Source organism: Ovis canadensis, chromosome 14, assembly GCF_042477335.2.
Source record: "Ovis canadensis isolate MfBH-ARS-UI-01 breed Bighorn chromosome 14, ARS-UI_OviCan_v2, whole genome shotgun sequence".
Lineage (NCBI taxonomy): Eukaryota > Metazoa > Chordata > Mammalia > Artiodactyla > Bovidae > Ovis > Ovis canadensis.
The window spans coordinates 62,928,735-62,949,042 of record NC_091258.1 but is presented as its reverse complement, the minus strand read 5'-3'; the positions used below and the strand labels follow the sequence as shown (position 1 = coordinate 62,949,042).

Genomic DNA, 20,308 nt, shown 5'->3' with positions numbered 1-20,308 from the left:
GTGCCCACGCTGTGTCAGTGCAGGGCTCATGGCAGCGCCCACCCCGGAGGGCAGTGGGGGGACTCCGGGAGCCCCAGCCCCTCGTCAGGGCTCAGCTCCTACTCACAGCCACCCCCTCTTCCCCGCAGGGGTCCTGCTGGGTGTGCAGCATGTGCCCAGCCTTGGCTACTCAGAGGATCCCGAGCTGCCAGGCCTGTTCCACCCAGTGCCCAGCACACCCCAACAGCCACCGTCCCTGCCGGAAGAAGGCTCCCTGGGGGCTGTATACCTCCTCGCCAAGCAGGGCAAGAGTTGGCACCACCAGCTGTGGGACTATGACCAAGTCCGGGACAGCAATCTGCAGCTGACAGACTTCTCGCCCTCTCGGGCTGCGGATGGCCGGGAGTATGTGGTGCCTGCCGGCGGGGTGCAGGCCGGCCTCTGTGGCCAGGCCCTGCTCCTTCGACCACAGGACTCCAGCCACTAGGCTGCTGTGGCCCCAGCTCAGCTGTGTCACCAGCCACAGAGTGCCCGGCTTCTCTCTCTGAGCGACAGCCCAAGGGGTTGGACTGAACCTCAAACCAGAGATCCTTCGTTCAGGGTCCCCCAAATCCATCCTGGGCATCACCCCAACTCCCCCAAGCCCACCTCCCAGTATTGAGCACCTACTCTGGGCTGGGGTTATAGCCAGGAGCCACACAGACCAGCTGCCTCTCTGCAGGGGAGAGAATGACAACCGCTGAGACCCCAGGGCTATTCAGCAACCCCCCACCCCCATCAGTGCTGCATCCACCCATTTCTGGCTGCTGACCACCCTCTCCCTGCGCCCCTTGCCTCCCAGTGTCTTCACGTCAAGCCAGAGAAGCCTTTTAAAACACGAACTGTGGACTTCCTGGCGATCCAGTGGTCAAGACTCCGTGCTTCCACTGCAGGAGGTACAGATTCTGACCCCTGGTTGGGAGCTAAGATCCTGCGTGCCACATGGTGTGGCCAAAAACAAAACCCAAACCATGTTTCACCACTGCCCTCCAGAGAAGCTTCCGGCACCTCCTGCATGCTCCTCGTGCTGCATCCTCCTGGATACTAAACTCACCTGTCTCCCTCGCCCCAGGTTCCTCCTCACACTTTCTGCCGCCAGTGGTGTCTCAGCTGCCTGGGGTGTCCTTTGCCTGTACCCAGCCCTCCATTACAACCCCTGAACTCCACGGTCCTGGTTCCTTATCACTTCCTCAGGGAAGAGGCCCTCAGGCTCAGCACCTCCCCCACCTGTGTTCTCTCCTAATTTAAAAAGCGAAAGCTCCCACTGCTAGTTATTTGTGCCAACCCCTTCACAGTTAACTCATCAAGTCTTCCAACCCTATAAGGAGGGCACTAGATCCTCCCTGTTTTTGAGGGAAAAACAGGCTGGAGAAGTACTGTCACTGGCCTGAGGTCACAGGGTTGGCCAGTGGCAGGGCCAGATTCAAGCCAGGCACACAGCACCTAGACAGGTGGGGTCGGGGCGGGCCAGGCCCAAGAATAGCAACTCAGTGAAGCTGATGAATGAACCACCAGCTCTGAGCCCACTTCTACCCCAGACCTGTCGTCATCCCCTCACCTCATGTGGCGCTAATGCCCCAGTTATGAGCTTTGAGCCCATAAGCTCCAGATGTAAAAAAAAGACTCCACGAAATGAACTACAAATGTGTTTATTGGGGTGTCGTTGCAGGGGGAAGGCAGTGAAGCGATGTTGCCTCCTGATCCCCAGTGTGACCCCATCAAACTACCTCTCGTATAAATAAGTATAAAGATGGTCAGTAGAAAAGGAGCAACCCTCAGCCTGGAAGACCACGCGAGAGCTTTGGCTAAGGGGGAGGGGGCACCTCTCTTCCCCCAGCCCAGCTTGGTGGGCCAGGAACCCAAAGTTGGGAGCTGGAGGACAGAGGGACTCCACCTGCACCTCAGGGTGCTGGGGTCTTCTGGTTTGGACCAGGTTGCCAGCCCCGCCCACCCTGCACCTCAGGCCCAACCAAGCAGGGCATCTTCCCAGCAGAGGCCGGAGAGGGGGCGCTCCCGAGGAGAGTAGCTGGGTCCCGAGCCAGGCCCAAGTCTGCCTGGCGTCAGAAAGCCCTCACTGCGACCGCAGCCCTCTAGGAGGAAGGAGACAGAAAGGGCAGGAGGAGGAAGTCCCCAGCTGAGGCTGGTGCCTGAGGGTCGAGATGGTGCTGTCACAGTGGCTGCACGGGATGTGGCTGTGGTTTCGGTCGGCAGGGGGTCAGCAGTTCTGGGAGCAGGGAAGGAGCCCGTGGGGACAGGGGCCAGTAGGACAGGGTGAACCGAGCCCTGCCCAGCGGTGTCAGCCCTCAGGCCCAACCCACAGCGCCACACCCGCACACCCTCTGCCAGCCTCAGCCACCCCCAGGTGAAGAGTAGGGGCCATAACTGCTAGGTGGGAGGAGAGCTGCTGCGTTTGTTCGCTAATGAGGTCTGGCTCTCCAGCCCCGCCAGCATTCAGCCCGCAGAGGGAGGGGCCATGGTCACAGTCACTCTTGTGGCCACAGGCCCGAGGTCACGCCTGTACTGTGCAAGCGTGGGCACTGCGTTCTTTCAGGGCGCGTGGTTTAGCTGCGGCCGCTGCATCCCCTCCTGGCTGGTCAGGGGCCCAGTCTGGTTCTGACTCAACCACGGGCCCCAGCCAGGTCACACTGCCTCTCCGGTTCTTAACAACCTCCCATCTTGTCAAAGGGTGGCGCGGGCCCCCACCCCCATCTCCAAGGCCCTTCGGATCTTCCACACTGGTCCTGCGTGGTGTGCGATGCCACCTCTCCCATCCCTGGACTTCAGCTCCCCTGTGGCAGATCTCGAGGCCCCTCCAGCCAGATGGGCACCATCCAATAAATGAACCTGGTTGTGGACAAGCAGGTCAGCTCTGGGCCAGGCCCTGGAGCAGGCAGATCATGTTGTCCAGGCCCCAGAGGTAGCCGTCCTCGCGATTGCCTTCAGCCCAGGGCAGCCGGTGGCTGAGTGTCTGGTGGTCAGGCAGGGCCACGGTCTTGCCGAAGTCAATCATCCAGACCTTGGCCAGGCCGGTGTGGTCGTGCACAAAGAGGAGGGAACTGCCTACCACCTGCAGAGGAGAGGCAGGAGGTTAAAGGGAGGGGCAGGCACGGCCAAGGTCCCTGCCCCAGCAGACAGCTGAGAGGGTGGCTGATAGCATGGACTTTGGAGTCAGGCTGCCTGGGTTCAAGCCCCAGCTCTGCCACTTACAGGCTGCATGCCCCTCCCTGGGCAGGGGACTTTTAACTCTCCTTACCATTTACCTCAAAGACTGCTATGCATATTATCTATAGAAGTAATCCACATAAAGCTCTTAGAAGACTTGCCTGTATAAACAAATGCAAAATACGGATTTCCCTGGTGGTCCAGTGGTTAAGAATCCACGTTGCAATGCAGCGGACAAGGAGTGAGGCAACTCCTAAGCCTGCACATTGCAACTAGAAAGAAGCCAGTGACCAGAGAAGCCCGAGAGCTTGTAACTAAGACCTGACAGCTAAAATAAGAAAGTTTTTGATGTAAAACAGTGTTAGCTGTTACCCCTTTTCAAACTGGAGTACAAAATCCAATGCCTGCAGGATCCCAAATGGGTCAAAGGAGCCTGGTGGGGACTGAGGGTATGGATAATGCCTCCTCATGGTAAGGGGCAGCAGCTACTCAGCCCCAGGGAATTGCTACTGGTGATCCGAGGCAAGTGGCTTCCTTTTTTCCAGGCTCAGTTTCCTCATCTGTAGAATGGGGATGATGGTAAGAGCCCCTCCCTTTGCGGCATTCCATGTTTCACAGCTCACAAGCTGCCTTGTGGAGCTGAGCACACCACCCTAGGGAGATACTGGGCTGTTTTTTTCTTTTTAATTTAGAAATACAGGGCTTCCCTGGTGACTAAGTGGTAACGAATCTGCCTGCCAATGCAGGAGACATGGGTTCAGTCCCAGGTCCAGGAAGATCTCACATGCTGCGGACCAACTAAGCCGGTGCGCCGCAACTACTGAGCACTAGAGCCCGGGAACCACAACCACTGAAGCACATGTGCCCTAGATCCTGTGCTCTGCAACAAGAGAAGCCTGCACACCAACAAAGGGCAGCCCCCGCTTTCTGCAACCAGAGAAAGCTCGAGCAGCAGCAGCGAAGACCCAGCACAGCCAAAAGTAAATAAACTTTTAAAAAATAAACTTTAAAAAAAAAAGCAACACATTCCTTCCTCTTGTTTAACTACAGGTTTGCAAGCCCCTCCCTTTTGCTACTTGGGTTTCAAACATCAGTTCTTCCAGAGAACGCAGATGACGGGGCAGCTGAGCAGGTGGCTGTCAGGAGAGGCGACGCCGCCCAGTTCTGGATGGCTGTTGGCACATGGGGAGGAGCCCAGGACTGCCACGTCTCCTGTGGTCCAAAGGAAGCTAGAAATCCCGATTTTTGCGTGAAGTCTCAGGTTTTAAATCTTGGCAACTTTTTTTTTTTTCAGATTCTAGTCACCAGGCAAGTGACACCAAACACGAGGATAGAAGAGACGGAGTCCCCAAGCCACCTCTTTGTGCCTCACATGTGAAGCTCAAAGGCAGTGACAATGATGAGGGTGACGGTCAGTGATGACATGTGACAGTAAAAACTGGCACACACTGAGGGTTTCCTGTGGGCTGGGCTTTACCTAAGTTAGTCCACTTAACCTTCACTACCCAGGAGGCAGGTGCTACTGGGGCCCTGTCCTATCAGAAGACAGGCCTGCAGAGCCACTGCCCAGGCAGCTGGGGTTCAAACACGGGCCCGCCTGACTCCCAGATGTGGCTCTTTCGGCAGTCAGTGCTAACAGGAAAAAGAGGATAGAGGGACTTGGAAGAGAGAGATGAAAGAGCGCGGAGATACACCTGGTGACGTCACCACAGACTTCCTGAGACAGCCCCAGAGAGGTGACGGCTTCCAAAGAGACACAGGCTGGGAAAGCGTGGGAAAGGGGAGGGGGAGAGCTGCCAAAGGAGGAATGCAGGGAACAATGACTGTGAGTAATTATGGAGACTTCCCTGGTGATGCAGTGGTTAAGAATCCGCATTCCAGATCCCACATGCAGTGAAGCAGCTAAGCTCATGCGTGCGCAACTACGACTCAGCTTGTGCACTAGGGCCCAGGAACTGTGATGACAGAGCCCACGTGCCCTAGAGCCCACGCTCCGCAACAAGAGGCCACTGCAATGGGATACCCTTGCACCGCAACTAGAGAGTAGCCCCTGCTCTCCACAGCTAGAGTCCCAGTGCAGCCAAAGACAAAAATATAAATAAAATTATTTTCTTCCAAGAGAAAAGAATCTGCCTTCCAATGCAGGGAACTTAGGTTCAATCCATGGTTGGGGAACTAAGACTCCACATGCGACAGAGCAGCTAAGCCTGAGCACCACCATCCCTGAGCCTGAGAACCACAGCAAAGAGCTTGCATGCCTCAGCTAAGGCCTGATACAGCCCCAAATAAAGAGAAGTTATTTTAAATAATCATGGCTACAAAATCATCGCAAGAGCTGGGAGCTCTTCTGCACTCTGAACAGCACTCTATATTCGCTCAGGTCCATCTCAGCAACTCCATAAGGAAAGCACTATTTTCCCTTCCTCCACCAGGGGGGTAGGTCACATGCCCCGGGTCACATGGCAGGGCCAGCCTTCATCCCAGGCTGTCTGCCTGTAGTCCATGCTCCTAACTGTCCCCCTAAAATTCCTGATGCTGCTTACCCTAAAGAAGCAACCTCCCAAACCTGGGGGAGGGGACTCGTGTTTTTTTTTTTGGCCATGCCATAAGGCATGTGGGCTCTTAGTTCTCCGACTAGGGGTTGAACCCAGGCCCTGGTCAGTGAGAGTCCTCACCACTGGACTGCCAGGGAATTCCTTCAGGGTCTCCTTTTATAGCTTTGGCAGGTGACTGTCAGCGGTTTCTCCTGAGGCCACTGGACCCAGACACCCCCCAACACACACAGGGCCCTCTGTTCCCATGGCCGCTGGGGCCCGCACCTCATGGGTCCTGAAGAAGGGGGAGCTTTCCAGAGCTTCACGAAGTTCTTCTAGGCGTGCCACGTACTTTCTCTGTGGGTGAGAGGGAAGATTTCTTGGTTAGTTCATGGACTTTGTGGGTCTGTACCCACCTTAAAATCTCACTCCATCTCATTCCCCCCAAAGGAGTGGGCAGACCCCAGCCAGGATGGGATAAGAGGAGCCATGGGGAAATTGGGGGGCGGGGGTGTGGGATTGGAGGCATCAAGGTGGCACAGACAAGAGTATAGCTGGTAGATTACATGAATGCCCACAATTCCTAGCAGCTTTTCCTACCAAGAGGCAGACTTTCCCTTATAATCTAGGCTTGATTGTATGAGTTGCTTTGGTCAATAGAACCTTGCAGGAATGAAGGTGGCCATTCTGAGCTCAGTCATTGAGAGACCTTGCTTTTTCGCTTGCTCTCTTGGCCTGCTGCTTCCACTGTGAGAACAAGCCCAGGCCAGCCTGCTGCGCGATCTAGCCAGGAGCTGAGACAGTGAGGCAGCCACCAGACATGACAGCAGGGCACCCCTGGACCTGCCCACCCTGACAAGACAGTGGGCAATGCCAGCCCAGCGTCAGCTGAAGCAAAAGATGGTTAACACAGGAGGAACAAGGATGTGGCGGTCCTACGCTTCCAAACTTGGGGGCCTGGGTGTCCCGCTCACCAGGATTGTGTGGTTCCCGTCCACAAAATCCTCCAACACCTTTGTCACCTGCTCCAGCTTCTGTGTCTTCTTGAAGTTAGTGTTGCAGGTCCCATCGGCTTTCTGCAAGACGAGGGGTGTCACGGCTTTTCTTTCCCACACCCAACACCAAGCAGCCTCAGACACCTCTGGGGGGCAACTACCTGCCTCCAGGCGTACTTGCTGTTCAGGGGAAGCCAGCCCACCTGGTTATACTCAGCCCCAGGTCATACTCCTGAGCAACCAGTCCTTCAGGTCTGAACTTAAACCCCCTGGTTGAACCAGTCTAGCCAAGTGGGCTTTGGAGAGGCTTGGATCTGGCTTTGAATCGTGGCTCTGATACTTCATAACTTGGTGGCCTTGAGCAAGTCACTTCACCTGCCTCAACCTTGATTTCCTCATCTGGAAAATGGGATTGTGTTAATACCCACCTCCTAAAGCTGGTATAAGGATTAGGAGAGCCTGAGTGTGTAGGATCCATAGCACAGCGCTGGGCACCACTCAATGAAGTGCTCAGCCGCTCAGTCATGTCTGACTGTTTGTGACCCCGTGGACTGTAGCCCGTCAGGCTCCTCTGTTCATGGAATTTTTCAAGCAAGAATACTAGAGATGCTTTCGAATTGTGGTGCTAGAGAAGACTCTTGAGAGTCCCTTGGACTTCACAGAGCTCAAACTAGTCAATCTTAAAGGAAATCAACCCTGAATATTCGTTAGGAAGGAATGATACTGAAGCTGAAGCTCAAATACTGTGGCCACCTAAGGTGAAGAGCCAACTCATTGGAAAAGACCCTGATGCCGAGAAAGATGGAGGACAGGAGAAGGGGGGCGACAGAGGATGAGATGGTTGGATGGCATCACCAACTCAATGGACATGAGTTTAAGCAAGCTCTGGAAGATAGCAAAGGAGAGGGAAGCCTGGTGTGCTGCAGTCCATGGGGTCGCAAAGAGTTAGACACGACTTAGCGACTCAGCAACTCTAGGGGATCTTCCCTACCCAGAGATCAAACCTGCGTCTCTTGTATCTCCTGCATTGGCAGGCGGATTCTTTACCACTGGGCCATCTGAGAAGCTCCCATACTACACTTGATCTTAGTCAAAAGGCAGAGAAGCAATAAAATAAAGGAGATTAATGTTACTTGTTATATCTGAGAGAGGTACAAAGGGCCCCCTGAGTCATCCTGCCAGGCTATGCCAGGTGCCCTGTGGGCAATGGTAACACACAGGTAACAGCACAGGTGTAATTAGATGAGGGAGGCAGATACTGAATAAGATCATCACAAAGGGAGATAAGATAAGGGAGTGTAGGAAGTTATAAGGAGGTGAGGAGAGGCCCTGAACTAGTAGGACAGAAATCAAGGAGGGCATCCCAGAGGAAGTGGAATTTGGAAGGAGACTGGACAGTAACTGAGAGTCAGTCAGCCAGGGGAAGGGGGAAGAGCAGTCCTGGCACAGGAAACAGCAAATACAGAGGGCCTGTGGCCGGAGACAGGAGAACCCTTTCAAAGAAATGAAAGTACTTCACTGTGCCATCTACAGGGGCTTGTGGCACACCCACAGAGAGCTAATACAGAGCGAAAAGGAAGGAAGGAAGGAGAAGGGGAGGAAAATCTCTCTCTCTCTGCAATGATAAGGAAAACTCTCCAGGACCATGCCATCTTTTGTAAGAAAGGGAGGAAAATGTAGGCTGCATTGTTTGTATATACAGGAAGAAATATAAGTAACTGATCAAGTGGTTCCCCGTGAGGAGGTGTGGGGTTGGAGGGGTGGGGGCACAGAACAGGAAGGAGAGCAACAGGGTTGGGAGAGAGATTTCTTTTACATTATTTTGACTTTTAAACTGTGGTGGATAGCTATTCACAGAATTAGATTTAATTTACAAAAAACAAAAAGAAGAAGAAAAAAGAGAAAACTTTTCTGTATAAGGAGGAAAAAGCCCATCCAGCTGCTGTATCAGATGATGGATCAGAGCGGGTAAGTCCAGAATGTGGGAGCCCAGGGAGGCTGGGGTAGGAGAAGGTGGGGCTGGACGTGGACAGGGCCTCTGGGAGGGGGAAAGAAGGTGGAATCAAGAGACTTTCAGGCAGGTGGACAGATAAAACTTGGTCTGCGACAGACGTGGCAGGAACAGGGAAGCGGGCCTCTCCCAGCCTGTTTTCCATCCTCTGCAGTCTCCTGCTTGCTCTCCAGATCTGGCATCTTTCCAGTTTTTTCTGACATCCTAGTTGGTTGTTTTTTCTGTCACTCTGTCTCAGACCTAGCTCTTAGCCCACCGGAAACAGGCCAGCAGCTCCTGGGCCTCACCTTGATGCCCTCGATCCGGAAGCCCAGGGTGGAGGTCGAGCTCACGGTCTCCCTCCACTGCATGTAGCGGGGCTTGGTGACCGCACACTGGGCATGCTCCTCGGGGGTGGGGGCCCCGGGGTCCACAGCCACCATCTTCTCATACATGTCCTTCCGGGGCCGGGGCCGTTCTCGCGCCTTCACCAGCTCCTCCTCCAGGTAGGTCCTGGGACACAAAGGATGTAACAAGGGAAACCATGAAGAACAAAGCTGGAGAACTTTTACTCCCTGATATCAAGGAGTGTTATAAAACTATAGTATGGCACAAGAATAGACAAATAGATCAGTGAACTGGGACAGAGTCCACAAACAGACACACAAGCACATTCACTCGATTTATGACAAGAAAGGCACTGCAGTTCAACGGGGAAAGAGCAGTCTTCAATGCTACCGGGCCAACAGGATATCCATATGGAAAGGGAAAATGAACCTCAATCCCTGCCTCACACCATATATAAAATTTACATCTAGATGGATTGTGGATCTAAATGTGAAAGTTAAAACAAAGCTTGTAGGGGCTTCCCTGGTAAAGAATCTCAGTGGTAAAGAATCTGTCTGCCAATGCAGGAGACACGGGTTTGATCCCTGGTCCGGGAAAATCCCACATGCCACACAGCTACTAAGCCCATATGCCACAACTATTGAACCTGTGCTCTAGAGCCCAGGAACCACAACTGCTACTGAGCCTGCACACCCTAGAGCCCGTGCTCTGCAACAAAGAGAAGCCACTGCACCGGGAAGCCTGTGCACCACAGCTAGAGAGCAGCCCCCACTCGCCGCAGCCAGAGAAAAGCGCTCGCGGCAGCAAAGACCCAGCACAGTCAAAAGTAAGTAAATGATTTTAGGAGAAAACAAAACCTGTAGAAGAAAACACAGGAGATCGTCGTGATCTTAAAGTAGGCAGATTTCTCTAAAAGCTACTAACAGTAATGAAATAAACTGATAAACTGTACTACATTAAAAGTACTTCTGTTTATCAAAAGATGTTATGAGAGTGAAATGGGAGAGTTGGAGAGAGAGAGAATGGGGTGTGTGTGTGTGTACCTACAGCAAAGGACTTGTATCCAGAATATATAAAGACTTACAGATCTTTATAACAAAAAGAGAGCCCAGTTGAAAAATGAGCAAAACAAAACAGTAAAATGGGCAGTTTTCAAAAGAGGATATCTAAATGGCTAATCAACACTTAATTTCTTTGGTCATCAGAGAAATAGAAATTAAAACAATAAAGAGATACCCGCCAAGATAGCTAAAAGTAGTAAAACAGGTAATACAAAGCATTGATGACAAGATAAAACAACTGGAACTCTCATACACTGCTGGTGGGAAAGGATGCTAGTACAACCACTTTGAAGATTGGCTTAAGACTTCCCTGGTGGTCCAATGGGTAAGATTCTGTGCTCCCAGTGCTGGGGGCCCAGTTTGACCCCTGGTTAGGGAACTAAATCCCACATGCCACAACTAAAGATCCCACATGCCACAAACTGGGCCTGGTACGGCGAAATAAGTAATTAAGTATTGTTTAAAAGGAAGATTGGTTTGGTCCTATCTTCAAAAACGTTCACCCAACCCTCCACCTCTGCCCCATGGCTGCCCCTGAACCTACCTGCTGCCCATCTTGCAGTCCATGATGGAGGGGTTCTCAAAGTCTGCCAGGAGATCTTCCATCTGGTTAAAGGTCTGGCCGTCCCGCTGCACCATGCCATAGTAGGCTGGCACAAAAGGCCGCAGGGGGTCACGCATCAGCTGCTCCAGGCTGCGCTGCTCACACTGACAGAAACGCTTCAGAATCCAACCATCTTCTCCTGCCTGAAAGTTCCCTATGAGCAGCCATCAACAAGAGGGTCAGAAACTGAATGAGCCACTTCGCTGTCTGTCTCAGATCCTAGCCACCATCATCTTGCCTGACCCGTCTGCGATACTTTCTCTCCCTCCCTGCAGCTCTCAAAATCTTGGCCAGGGGAATATATCTGAATCAGTTCTAATGAGGTGGATGAACCTAGAGCCTATTATATTGAAGTAAGTCAGAAAGAGAAGTATAAATATTGTATACTGATGCATATATATGGAATCTAAAAAGATGGATTTATTTTCAGGGAGTCAATGGAGAAACAGACATAGAGAATGGACCTTTGGACATGGGGGGAGGGGAGAGGATGAGATGTATCCAGAGAGTAACATGGAAACTTACAATACCATATGTAAATGGGAATAGCCAATTCCCATAGCCAGTGGGAATTTGCTGTAGGATTCAGGGATCTCAAACAGGTGCTCTGTGACAATCTAAAAGGGTAGAATGGGTAAGGAGATGGGAGAGAGTTTTGGGAGGGAGAGGACATGGGTGTACCTATGGCTGATTCTTGTTAATGTATGACAGAAAACGACAATATACTGTAAAGCAATTATCCTTCAATTAAAAAAAATATATTGGCCAGAGTTGGTGAAGGAAGGGCCTAGTTCTGCATTTTTGTCTAAACAGAGTCAGATTCCCAGCACACTATGTTCTCACTTGTTTTGTAATTTTGGATTATGAGCTCATGATCAGCAGTGAGAACTTTTGTGAGAGCTGAGTCAAGAGCATGACTCTCCCGAGCAGATCTGCATTTGTTTCAGCCTGGAGTCCCAGAGTGCTAACAAACGGACCTTGTTAATTCACAAATCTGGCATTTCCTGGGCCGTGCAGATAGTGTAGATCAGAATGACAGATAGTATTTTCAGATTATATTTTCCAAAATGTCTGTAACGGTAATCATGAACCCTTCTCCTGGGGCATTTGTTTTGTCTTTATCATATATACATGATGAGTAAAGAGTAGCTCATGTCCACACGCTCTTCTAGAATTTTGCCACTCCAATCAAGAAGTGGAATCTAATTCTTTAATTCTTTTCCCCTTGATTCTGACAGAATCTTGACTGTCAACACTATGACTTCAGAGTCTGAGATGCAGCCTCCACTTTGTTATCACAGACCCTTGCCTTTCAGTCCTGAGCTACCAAGTAAGAAATCTGCTGAGGCCACCATACTGTGAAGAACCCCAAGCAGCCACACAGAGAAGTCACACATGGGCTTTCCAGCTGGCAGTCCCAACGGAGAACCAGCCAACAGCCAGCATCAACTGCCTGGTGTGTGAATGAATGAATCTCCGAAGGTTTCCAGCCTGCAGCCTTCGATTGTCCTAGCTGAATTCCCAGGTATCATGGTGCAGCAATAAGCCATCCCAGCTATGCTCTGTCTGAATTCCTGACCCAAAACTTATGAATGTAATAATATGGTGGTTTTATTCCACAAAGTTGTTTTTTTTTTCCCAAACCACTAAGTTTTGAATTTTGTTTTCGGTTTTTTTAAACTCAGCAATAGTAACTAGGGTACATACAGATGGCAGGCCTGTGTTGCCGGTTTTGGTGGTGGGGGGCGGGGGGGACTTTGCCTTTCTCTGACTCAGATCTGAGGATGAACAGGAAGATAAGTTCCCTTCCCTTTGTTGATAGGAACAATTTGTCTAGTCCAGCCCACTGCCAGTTTTTGTAAAAAGAAAAAAAAAAAGCTTTATTGGAATACATTATCTGTGTCTGCTTATATATTGCAAAAACAGAGTTGAGTACTTTATATTTATTATCTAGCCCTTGACCAAAAATGCCAGATGCTTGGCCTCATGCTACTATGTGCTTAAGACACTGTGCTAGGTCCTGGGGGGATGGGGGGATGACATTTAAGCTGTTGTTTGTTGTTGTTTAGCCACTAAATTGAGTCCAACTCTTTTTGACCCCATGGTCTGTAGCCCACCAGGCTCCTCTATCCATGGGATTTCCCAGGCAAGAATACTGAAGTGGCTTGCTATTTCTTTCTCCAAAGGATCTTCCCCACCCAGGAATCGAATCCCCATCTTTTGCATCAGCAGGCAGGTTCTTTACCACTGAGCCAACAGGGAAGCCCCATAGCTGTTGTTTCCTGGGGGCCTACTCTGCTCCAGACACAGACAGGGACAGGGGCTGGTAACTGCCATTTAGGAGGGGCAGGGCCCCAGTGAGGGAAAGCAACTTGCCCAGGGCCATCCACAAATAAAGAGCAGAACTCGGATTCAAGCTCAGGCCCCTCTGTCTCCATGGTCAAAGATTTACCTGCCAGCACCCTGACACCAGGCTAACAAGAAACAGCCCTCCACCCTGAGGTATGAACGGCCCGGCCCAGCCTAAGCACGTGCCGCAACAGCTCTAGGAACTATAGACTGCCACTAAGCCCATTTCACAGATGGGGGACCTAAAGTACAAAGGGTGGTTCCTTCCCCGCCCAGGCACCTCTGCCCAGCTTGGCCTGCCCCTCAGCCACCCTTCTCCCCGCCCGCTCTCACCAGAGTGTCCAGACAGCTGGACCCAAGGGTAGTGTTTTCGGAAGGAGACCACAAAGGGCGAATACTTCAGAACTGTCTTCAGCTTCTTCCACGGCTTGTTCTGTGTGGGGCAGAGAGGGTGGGGTCAGGGTTGAGGCCAGGAAGGGAGGGTGAGGTGAGTGCTCTGAGAGGGAACCAAGGGGCAGCCTGGGGTCTTTCCAAGGGCCAGGGGGAGCTTCCTGGAATCACTGGGCTTAAGCTCACTGGGGTGAGCAAAGCTCACTTTAGCAATCATGAGCACCCCCCCAACGCCGCAGCAAAGGTGAGAAGAGTCCCTTTCCATTTATCTCAGTGTCATCATTTTTTTTTTGGCTGCACAGCATAAGGGATCTCGCCCAATCAGGGATCGAACCCTATGTTGGGAGCAGAGTCTTAACCACTGGACCACCAGGGAAGTCCCTCAATGTGATCACTTTGTATCTGTGTCTCTCTGTCCTTCTCAAAGAAGTAAAGATAGGCTAGGTTTTGCTGTAGTCACCAGCAACACCCCACATCTTTCCACGACATACACACACCAAAAATGGGGAAGCCTGCTGTTCCTGACGGCAGTCAGATCTTCCAGGGAAAACGATAAAGGAGTTGATGGATAGAGGCCGAACAACAGAGAGAGAAAAGTGGAGACGGGACAAAGTGAGGACAGGGACAAAGACAGGAACTGTGGCGGCCCTAATAGCTGCTCACCAAAGACCTCAGGCCCGCCTCCCTGCCAGGGATACCCCTGCCCTCTCGAACTTAGCTTTGGCCAATGAAATGTGAGTGGAAGTGTCGCTTTTAGGTGGAGTCTTAAAGCCAGTGAGTGACTCCATGTTCTTTTTCCTGTTAAAGAAGGGGGCGGGGCGGGCAGGGCACTGTGGGAAGAGAAACAGCAGCTGAGTGAAGGCAGCATGGAGCAGGGGGCCCTCGCCTCACCCATCACTGCTGAGGGCCCATGTTCAATCCCTGGTCAGGGAACTAAGATCGCACAGGCAGCACAGCCAAAAGAGAAGAAACATCCTTCGTTGCTCCAAGTCACTAAGTTTGGGCGCTGTTTGTTACTACAGCAGTCCTGACCTCTTCCCACTGACACAGAGTTACTAGAAGAGAAAGAAACAGAGAAACAGAATGGGAGAGGAGGTAATGACAGAGAAAGAAAATGAAACCTAGATGCAGAGAAAAGGCGGCAGCAAATAAAACAGAGACGCCAACAGAAAACAAGGATTTAGTTGTATCCTGCTGACTCAGCCAAGAGCATCTTGAGAACTGGTTAGGGCCTGAGTTCACCGCGTATGCACACACACACCCATGAGCGCACACACACACCCGTGCACGCACACATGCATGCACGCTTCAGTCCTGTCCATCTCTGTGTGACCCTACAGACTGCAGCCCACCAGGCTCCGCTGTCTATGAGATGTCCCAGGCAAGAACACTGGCGTGGGCGGCCAAGCCCTCCAGGGGATCTTCCTGACCCAGGAACCAAACCCGAATCTCTTACGTCTCCTGCATTGGCAGGTGGGTTCTTTACCACTACCTACGCACACACAAACACACACAAATACCTTCTCTGCTCTAAGCACATACCAAACTCTTAGCAAGGATTGGGAAAACGAGTTGTGGTCCAGAGGAAAAAACCTACATGGCTCATCTCCCTCCACTGAGGGTCCTACACATGTTATCTCCTACACCCTGAAAACCCCGTTACCTAGCAGACATCTAATGGATGGTGGGAAGGTCAAACACAGACCAGGGAGTTGGACTGCAGGACTCAGGAAGGGTTCTTCCCTCCCCTCTCCAGCTGCCAGCCATGGAGAGGAGGTGATGAATGAAGGTTCCTGTTTACTAAGCACCTGGAACATTTCAGGCACAATGACAAAGGCTCAGTGTGGCATAACCCACCTAATCCTAAAAACACCATCCCAGGAGGATTGTTGACTATATTACAGGGGTGGAAACAGACTCAGAGGGGTGAAGTCACCTGCCTAAATCACACATTGTAGTGTTGGGGTTCTATCTCTGGTCCGCCCCTACTGCCCTGGGGTTATCCACCACAGCCCTGCCAGATTACAAGCCTTGATTGAGGGCAGAACTGAGGTTGCCATGGTTACAAGCATGTTCCCCAGTCATGGCCTGACACAGAATAAGTGCTCCAAAAATATAGTTTGGGTTGAAGGAAGTTGATTGAAAGTGTGTTTTTCTTTCTGTCTTTTAATCATAAGCAGATTCAGTATCTTCTTTATCTCTCTCTTTTTTCTTAGATCTGATGGTTAATCTGGGCTGTCTCAGATTTCATCATGCCCTCAGCTCACATGCCTCCCCCCCCCGCCCCCCGCCCCACTCCAGGAAGCCCTGATACCCTAGGTCTGGCCAGTCACCTTCTCTGGACTCCCACAACCCTGTGCGCTTCCCCAATCCCAGCCCTGACCCCTCCACGCTGTCACTGCCTGGTGATGAGTTTGTCTCCTCCCAGTGACCTGGGAGCTCCATGCAGGCAGCATTTGGGTCACTGCTGTGTTCCCAGCAAAAACAACATGGAGCCAAACACATAGCAGGGACTTGGGGACTGTCTGTTGCCTGATTAGGAGGATGCATGTGAGAAGGAAGGAAGGGGGGAGGAAAGGAAGAAAGTAGCTGGGTCTGTAAGGTCAGATGGGATTTCAAAACGAAGGGAGCAGGAAGCGAGGGGTATTCTGGGTGGTGGGAATGGCTTGAGCAACAATCGGAGGCAGGATGGCAGCAGTGTGTTCAGGGAACAGCATGTACTTAGGCCCCGTTGCAACAGCAGAAGGGGTCAGGAGGGGAGAAGGGAAGCTGAACAGAGGAAGGAGCCTGGAGACAGGAAGCTGTGAACTCAGGACCAAACTCCTGGTCGCTATCAGGAAAGCCCTGGGGAACCATGGAAGACTCTGGAGCTGGGCACCTTCATATGTTAGTCACAGCTGGGCCCTGGAGGCAGATTCTAGAGGATGAGGAAACACTGAAGACAGAAAGGCTCCAGAGGAAAGCAGATGAGGAGGAATGGATCCACACATTATAGGGGTGAAAATGCCTGGGTTTTCAACTCAGTCAGAACTGAGTTAGAATCTAGGCTCCGACTGGACGAGGCCAACTCTAAGCAAGTGATCTCACCTCTGTAGGCCTTAGTGTCCCCTCTGTAAAATGGAGATAATAATCCCAAACTTACAGTGCTGTTAGAAAGATTCAATGAGTTAATACATATACAGCACTTAGAAAAAGTGCCTATCATTCAGTAAAATTTGGAATCTGTGCCTTCCAAGGTCTGTGACTTTGGACAGGTCTGTGTGTTTCAGTCTCCTCATCTGTAAAATGGAGATAAAGGAATCTACCTCATAGGGCTGCTGTGAAGTTTAAATGAGCTGATATAAGCAAAGAGATCAGCACAGGGACTTCCCTGGCGGACCAGTGGTTTGGATTCTGCACTCCCAGTGCAAGGGGAGAGGGTTTGATCCCTGATTGAGGAGCTTAAATCCCTTATGCAGCAAGCTGCAACCAAAAAATAAATAAATCAACAAAAGAGCTTGGCACAGGGCTGGGCACGAATAAGTGAGAGCTGGGTGGGTTTTTTTTTTTTTTTGAGAGTTTCTTTTTTTCCTTCATTCACTCCAGCTCAGCTGCTATGAGATGCCAAGGAGGTGAGGGAATAGGGAGAGGGAACAGCAACAGCAGAGCCCCAGAGGGTCAGTGCAGGCAGGCTGGGGCAGGTCTGTCTGTTACACCTGCGGCCACATGTGTGAGCACGTTCAGAGAGCGAAGCATGTGGGGTGAGTGGGGCTCAGGGCAGGCTCCAGCCAGGGGCCCCAGGACAATGGGAGGATCCAGCAGACTGACCCATGGGAGGCTCTCATACCTGCCTCTGCACTGACCCTCCCTCCCTGAACCTACCCTGCCAGCCCTCCTGATTCACCAGCAGAGAACCGCACCCAAGCTGAGGATGGAGAATGTAAACAAGAGATTGCAGGAGCACCCTGGGGAGCTGGGGGTAATGCAGTGGGGAGATGGAGAGTCCTTGGCTGGGGTCCCTTACTGTTTGGGGTTCACACAGCCCTTTGAGAATGATTAAAAAAAAAATACTGGGCGCTTGCTCCCTGCAGAAGTGAATGAGCTTAGGGGTGTTGAAAGCTGATGATCCCTTAACGCAGCTACAGGCCCCAGACTAAGAAAAGTGGGGTAGAAAGTGCACCCTTTCTGTCTCCCTAAACTAGTATTCTTTAAAGTCTGGGGGGCGGGGGGGGGGGTGGTCACAGACTGTCCAGAGGATCCAACAGAAGTTACAGACCCTTGCTGCAAAACCATGTGTATATACTCACAGGACTCACACAACTTTTAGGGGTTCCTGGGTGCCATGAAGTTGGCCAGCAGCCATCCATTTTAGACCCCAGGACTGGAGGTGGGGGAAAGGAGAGAATGAAGAGGAGGGTGCCTGGAGAGCTAGGAACCCTGCTGTCAAAGGGAAGAGGTTGGTGGATGGAAGAGGTGCCTGGAGATAAAACTGCTGCTGGAGTTCTAGAGAACTTCTCAAAGGAAAGGCGGGGGTGGGAGAGTTGGGGGGTGGGCTATGGGGTCTGTAGGGGTCTGGCTCAAGGGCAGGATGGGTCCCACTCACCCCAGACCTGTCCTCGGGGTCGCTGGCACCTCCGCCCCCAGCCACCACGTCATCCTCAGACTCGTCGAAAGAGGAGGCCGAGGAGAAGCCACCACTGCCCGCCTCAAGCTGGGAGGGGGGTCCCCCTGGTCGAGCCTCAGGCTCAGGTGTCTCTGGAGTGATAATGAGGCGGGGCACAGGGGTCAGGGAGCAACCCTCCAGGTGAGAGTACAGGTGAGTCACCAACTCCCTGTGTTCTGGTTCCTCTAATGAGTCATCTTGGTTGGGCTCCCCCAAAAGGCAGTCTGTCCTAGGTTCTGTCTGGGGTCCATCAGTGCCGGGCTGTGACCACAAGCCATCGGTATCTTGTGTTGGGAAACCACAGGGGTCAAGCTGCTTCCAGGCTGTTTCAGTGTCCTGTTGTATCTGGGAGCCATCAGTGTGCAGCTCCGTCCAGGAGTCTTCGGTACCTTTTTGCGTCCTGGAGCCCTCGGTAAACGGTTGTTTCCAAGAGCTGTCAGCACTCCGCTCTGTTGAGAGAGGGACCCCCTCTGGCTGGGTCCGGACGCTTGACCTGTTCTGGTGGGTGCAGAGGTTATCCGCCCCGGGCTTGGCCCTCTCTGACTGGGTCTGTGACCCATATATTTCTAGTTCTGTCCAGGGCCCGTCAACCCCTGGCTGTGCCCAGAGGTTAGCCCTCTGGGGCTGAGACTGGAGGTCAGTGCTGTGTGGATCAGCCCAAAAGCCATCTGTCTCAGTCTCTGTCCAGTCACCGGCTGTCTCCAGCTCTGACCAGTGGCTGCTCCCTCCTAGATGTGTCCGGAGAATGGACTTGCCTGGCTCCGTCGTTGTGTTGGGCCGCTCCGTCTCCGCTCCGAGGCCAGCAGCTTCAGGCTCAGCCCGTCCGTCGGCCCCCGACGCAAGCCCGAGGCTGGCCCTCTCGGGCTCGGTGTGGAGGTTGGACTCCTCGGTCCGGGCCCGGGGCCCGCCCCCTTCCGGCGGCCCCACCGGGCCCCCTGCTCCGGGCCCAGGTCGTTGCTGCCCTGGCTGCCGCCGCCGCCCCCCTCGCGGCGCCGCCAGTCCCATGCGGGCTGCCGCCGGCAGCGCCTGGGCCTCCGCCTCGTTCAGGCTTCCCCGGCACGGGCAGCGCCTCATGCCCGTTCGCAAGGTTCGGGCTTCGACCGGGCCCAGCCCCTCCTGTCCCTTTAAATCCCGCGAGGGGTGTGGCTGGGGAGCCCCAATTCGCGGGTTCCGGCCCTCGGAGCTCCAGCCCGCCCAGCCACGGAGGGGTTAACCGATACTCCCTCCTCCATCCCGGGGAAAGCCCCGAAGCCCCGCCTCGCCGGACGTGACGTAAGGGACGGGCCTTGTCTGGCTCCTCCCACCTCCTTTGGCTGGGTGGACTGCGAGTCCCTGACAGGTCGTGTTTGTGGCGCTCGTGTCCTGATCGCGGGCGAGTAGACCCCTCGCTACACCCTTGCAACTAGTCCAAACTCGCCACACCCTCGACTGGCTAGTTTAGTCTCCCTGTAACCCCCTGCGACGAGTCCAGCAGCCCGCTCATTCTTCACGCAGCGCCGGGAAGGACTTTCAGAGACTTGGGAATTCTATTTGCGTCAGTTGAGACCCGCCTCTGCTAGTTCCTAGCCGCGTCCCCCATGAGGGAGTGACTTCCACTCCCAACCCCTTGTCTGAGCCCCAGACTCAGTTTTCTCATCTGTAAAATGAGGATGCTTTACTTTATTGTTTGGAAAAAGGTGTGTTCAGTGTCACAGGAGCCAATTACTTGTAGCAACTGGGAAATTGTGGCCCAGAGCAGTGAAAAAAATTGAAGGCCAAATTCTGGTTCCAACACTGACTTCCAGGATGACCTCTCCCAACAGACTTGTCTCTTCTGAGCCTCAGTTTCCCCATCTGTAAAAAGGGTTGTTATGGGGATTTTTAATTTACTTACAATAACACATTTGTGTACTTGTTTTGTCCCAGGAGCTGCACTTACCATTTTGTACCCAAAAATCTTAAAAGGTGGGATCATCGTCATCCCCGTTGCCCCATCAAGGAAACAGGCACAGAAAGGCAAAGCAGTGAGTCTAGATCACACATCTGAGAATTCCCTTGGTGGTCCAGTGGCCAAGACTCTGCACTCCCAGTTGAGGGGACTCAGGCTTGATCCCTGGTCAGGGAACTAGATCCCACATGCCACAACTAATGAGTTCACGTGATGCAAAGAAGGTGGAAGATCCTGTGTGCTGCAACTAAGATCCTGTGCAGCCAAAGAGGTTAAACTTAAAAAAAA

The 20,308-nt window shown here is 52.6% G+C and overlaps 2 protein-coding genes across 3 annotated transcripts in view; one reads left to right on the top strand and one right to left on the bottom strand.

The window, feature by feature from the left end:
- The window catches only part of ACTMAP (actin maturation protease), an 8,214-nt gene extending 6,552 nt beyond the window's left edge, over window positions 1-1,662 (top strand). For both annotated transcript variants that reach the window (XM_069550797.1, XM_069550796.1), the window contains one exon: window positions 129-1,662. In XM_069550797.1, the coding sequence (XP_069406898.1) occupies window positions 129-466 (338 nt within the window). In that variant the 3' untranslated portion in view covers window positions 467-1,662. The remainder of the gene's footprint in view (window positions 1-128) is intronic.
- On the bottom strand, window positions 1,652-20,308 carry ITPKC (inositol-trisphosphate 3-kinase C). Its single transcript, XM_069550792.1, has 7 exons — window positions 18,034-20,308; window positions 13,395-13,494; window positions 10,653-10,866; window positions 9,008-9,212; window positions 6,689-6,790; window positions 6,000-6,071; window positions 1,652-3,085 (listed from the first exon to the last, which is right to left on the bottom strand). Exons 1-7 carry the CDS (start codon window positions 19,165-19,167, stop codon window positions 2,882-2,884), a joined length of 2,031 nt encoding a protein of 676 aa, XP_069406893.1. The 5' UTR covers window positions 19,168-20,308; the 3' UTR covers window positions 1,652-2,881.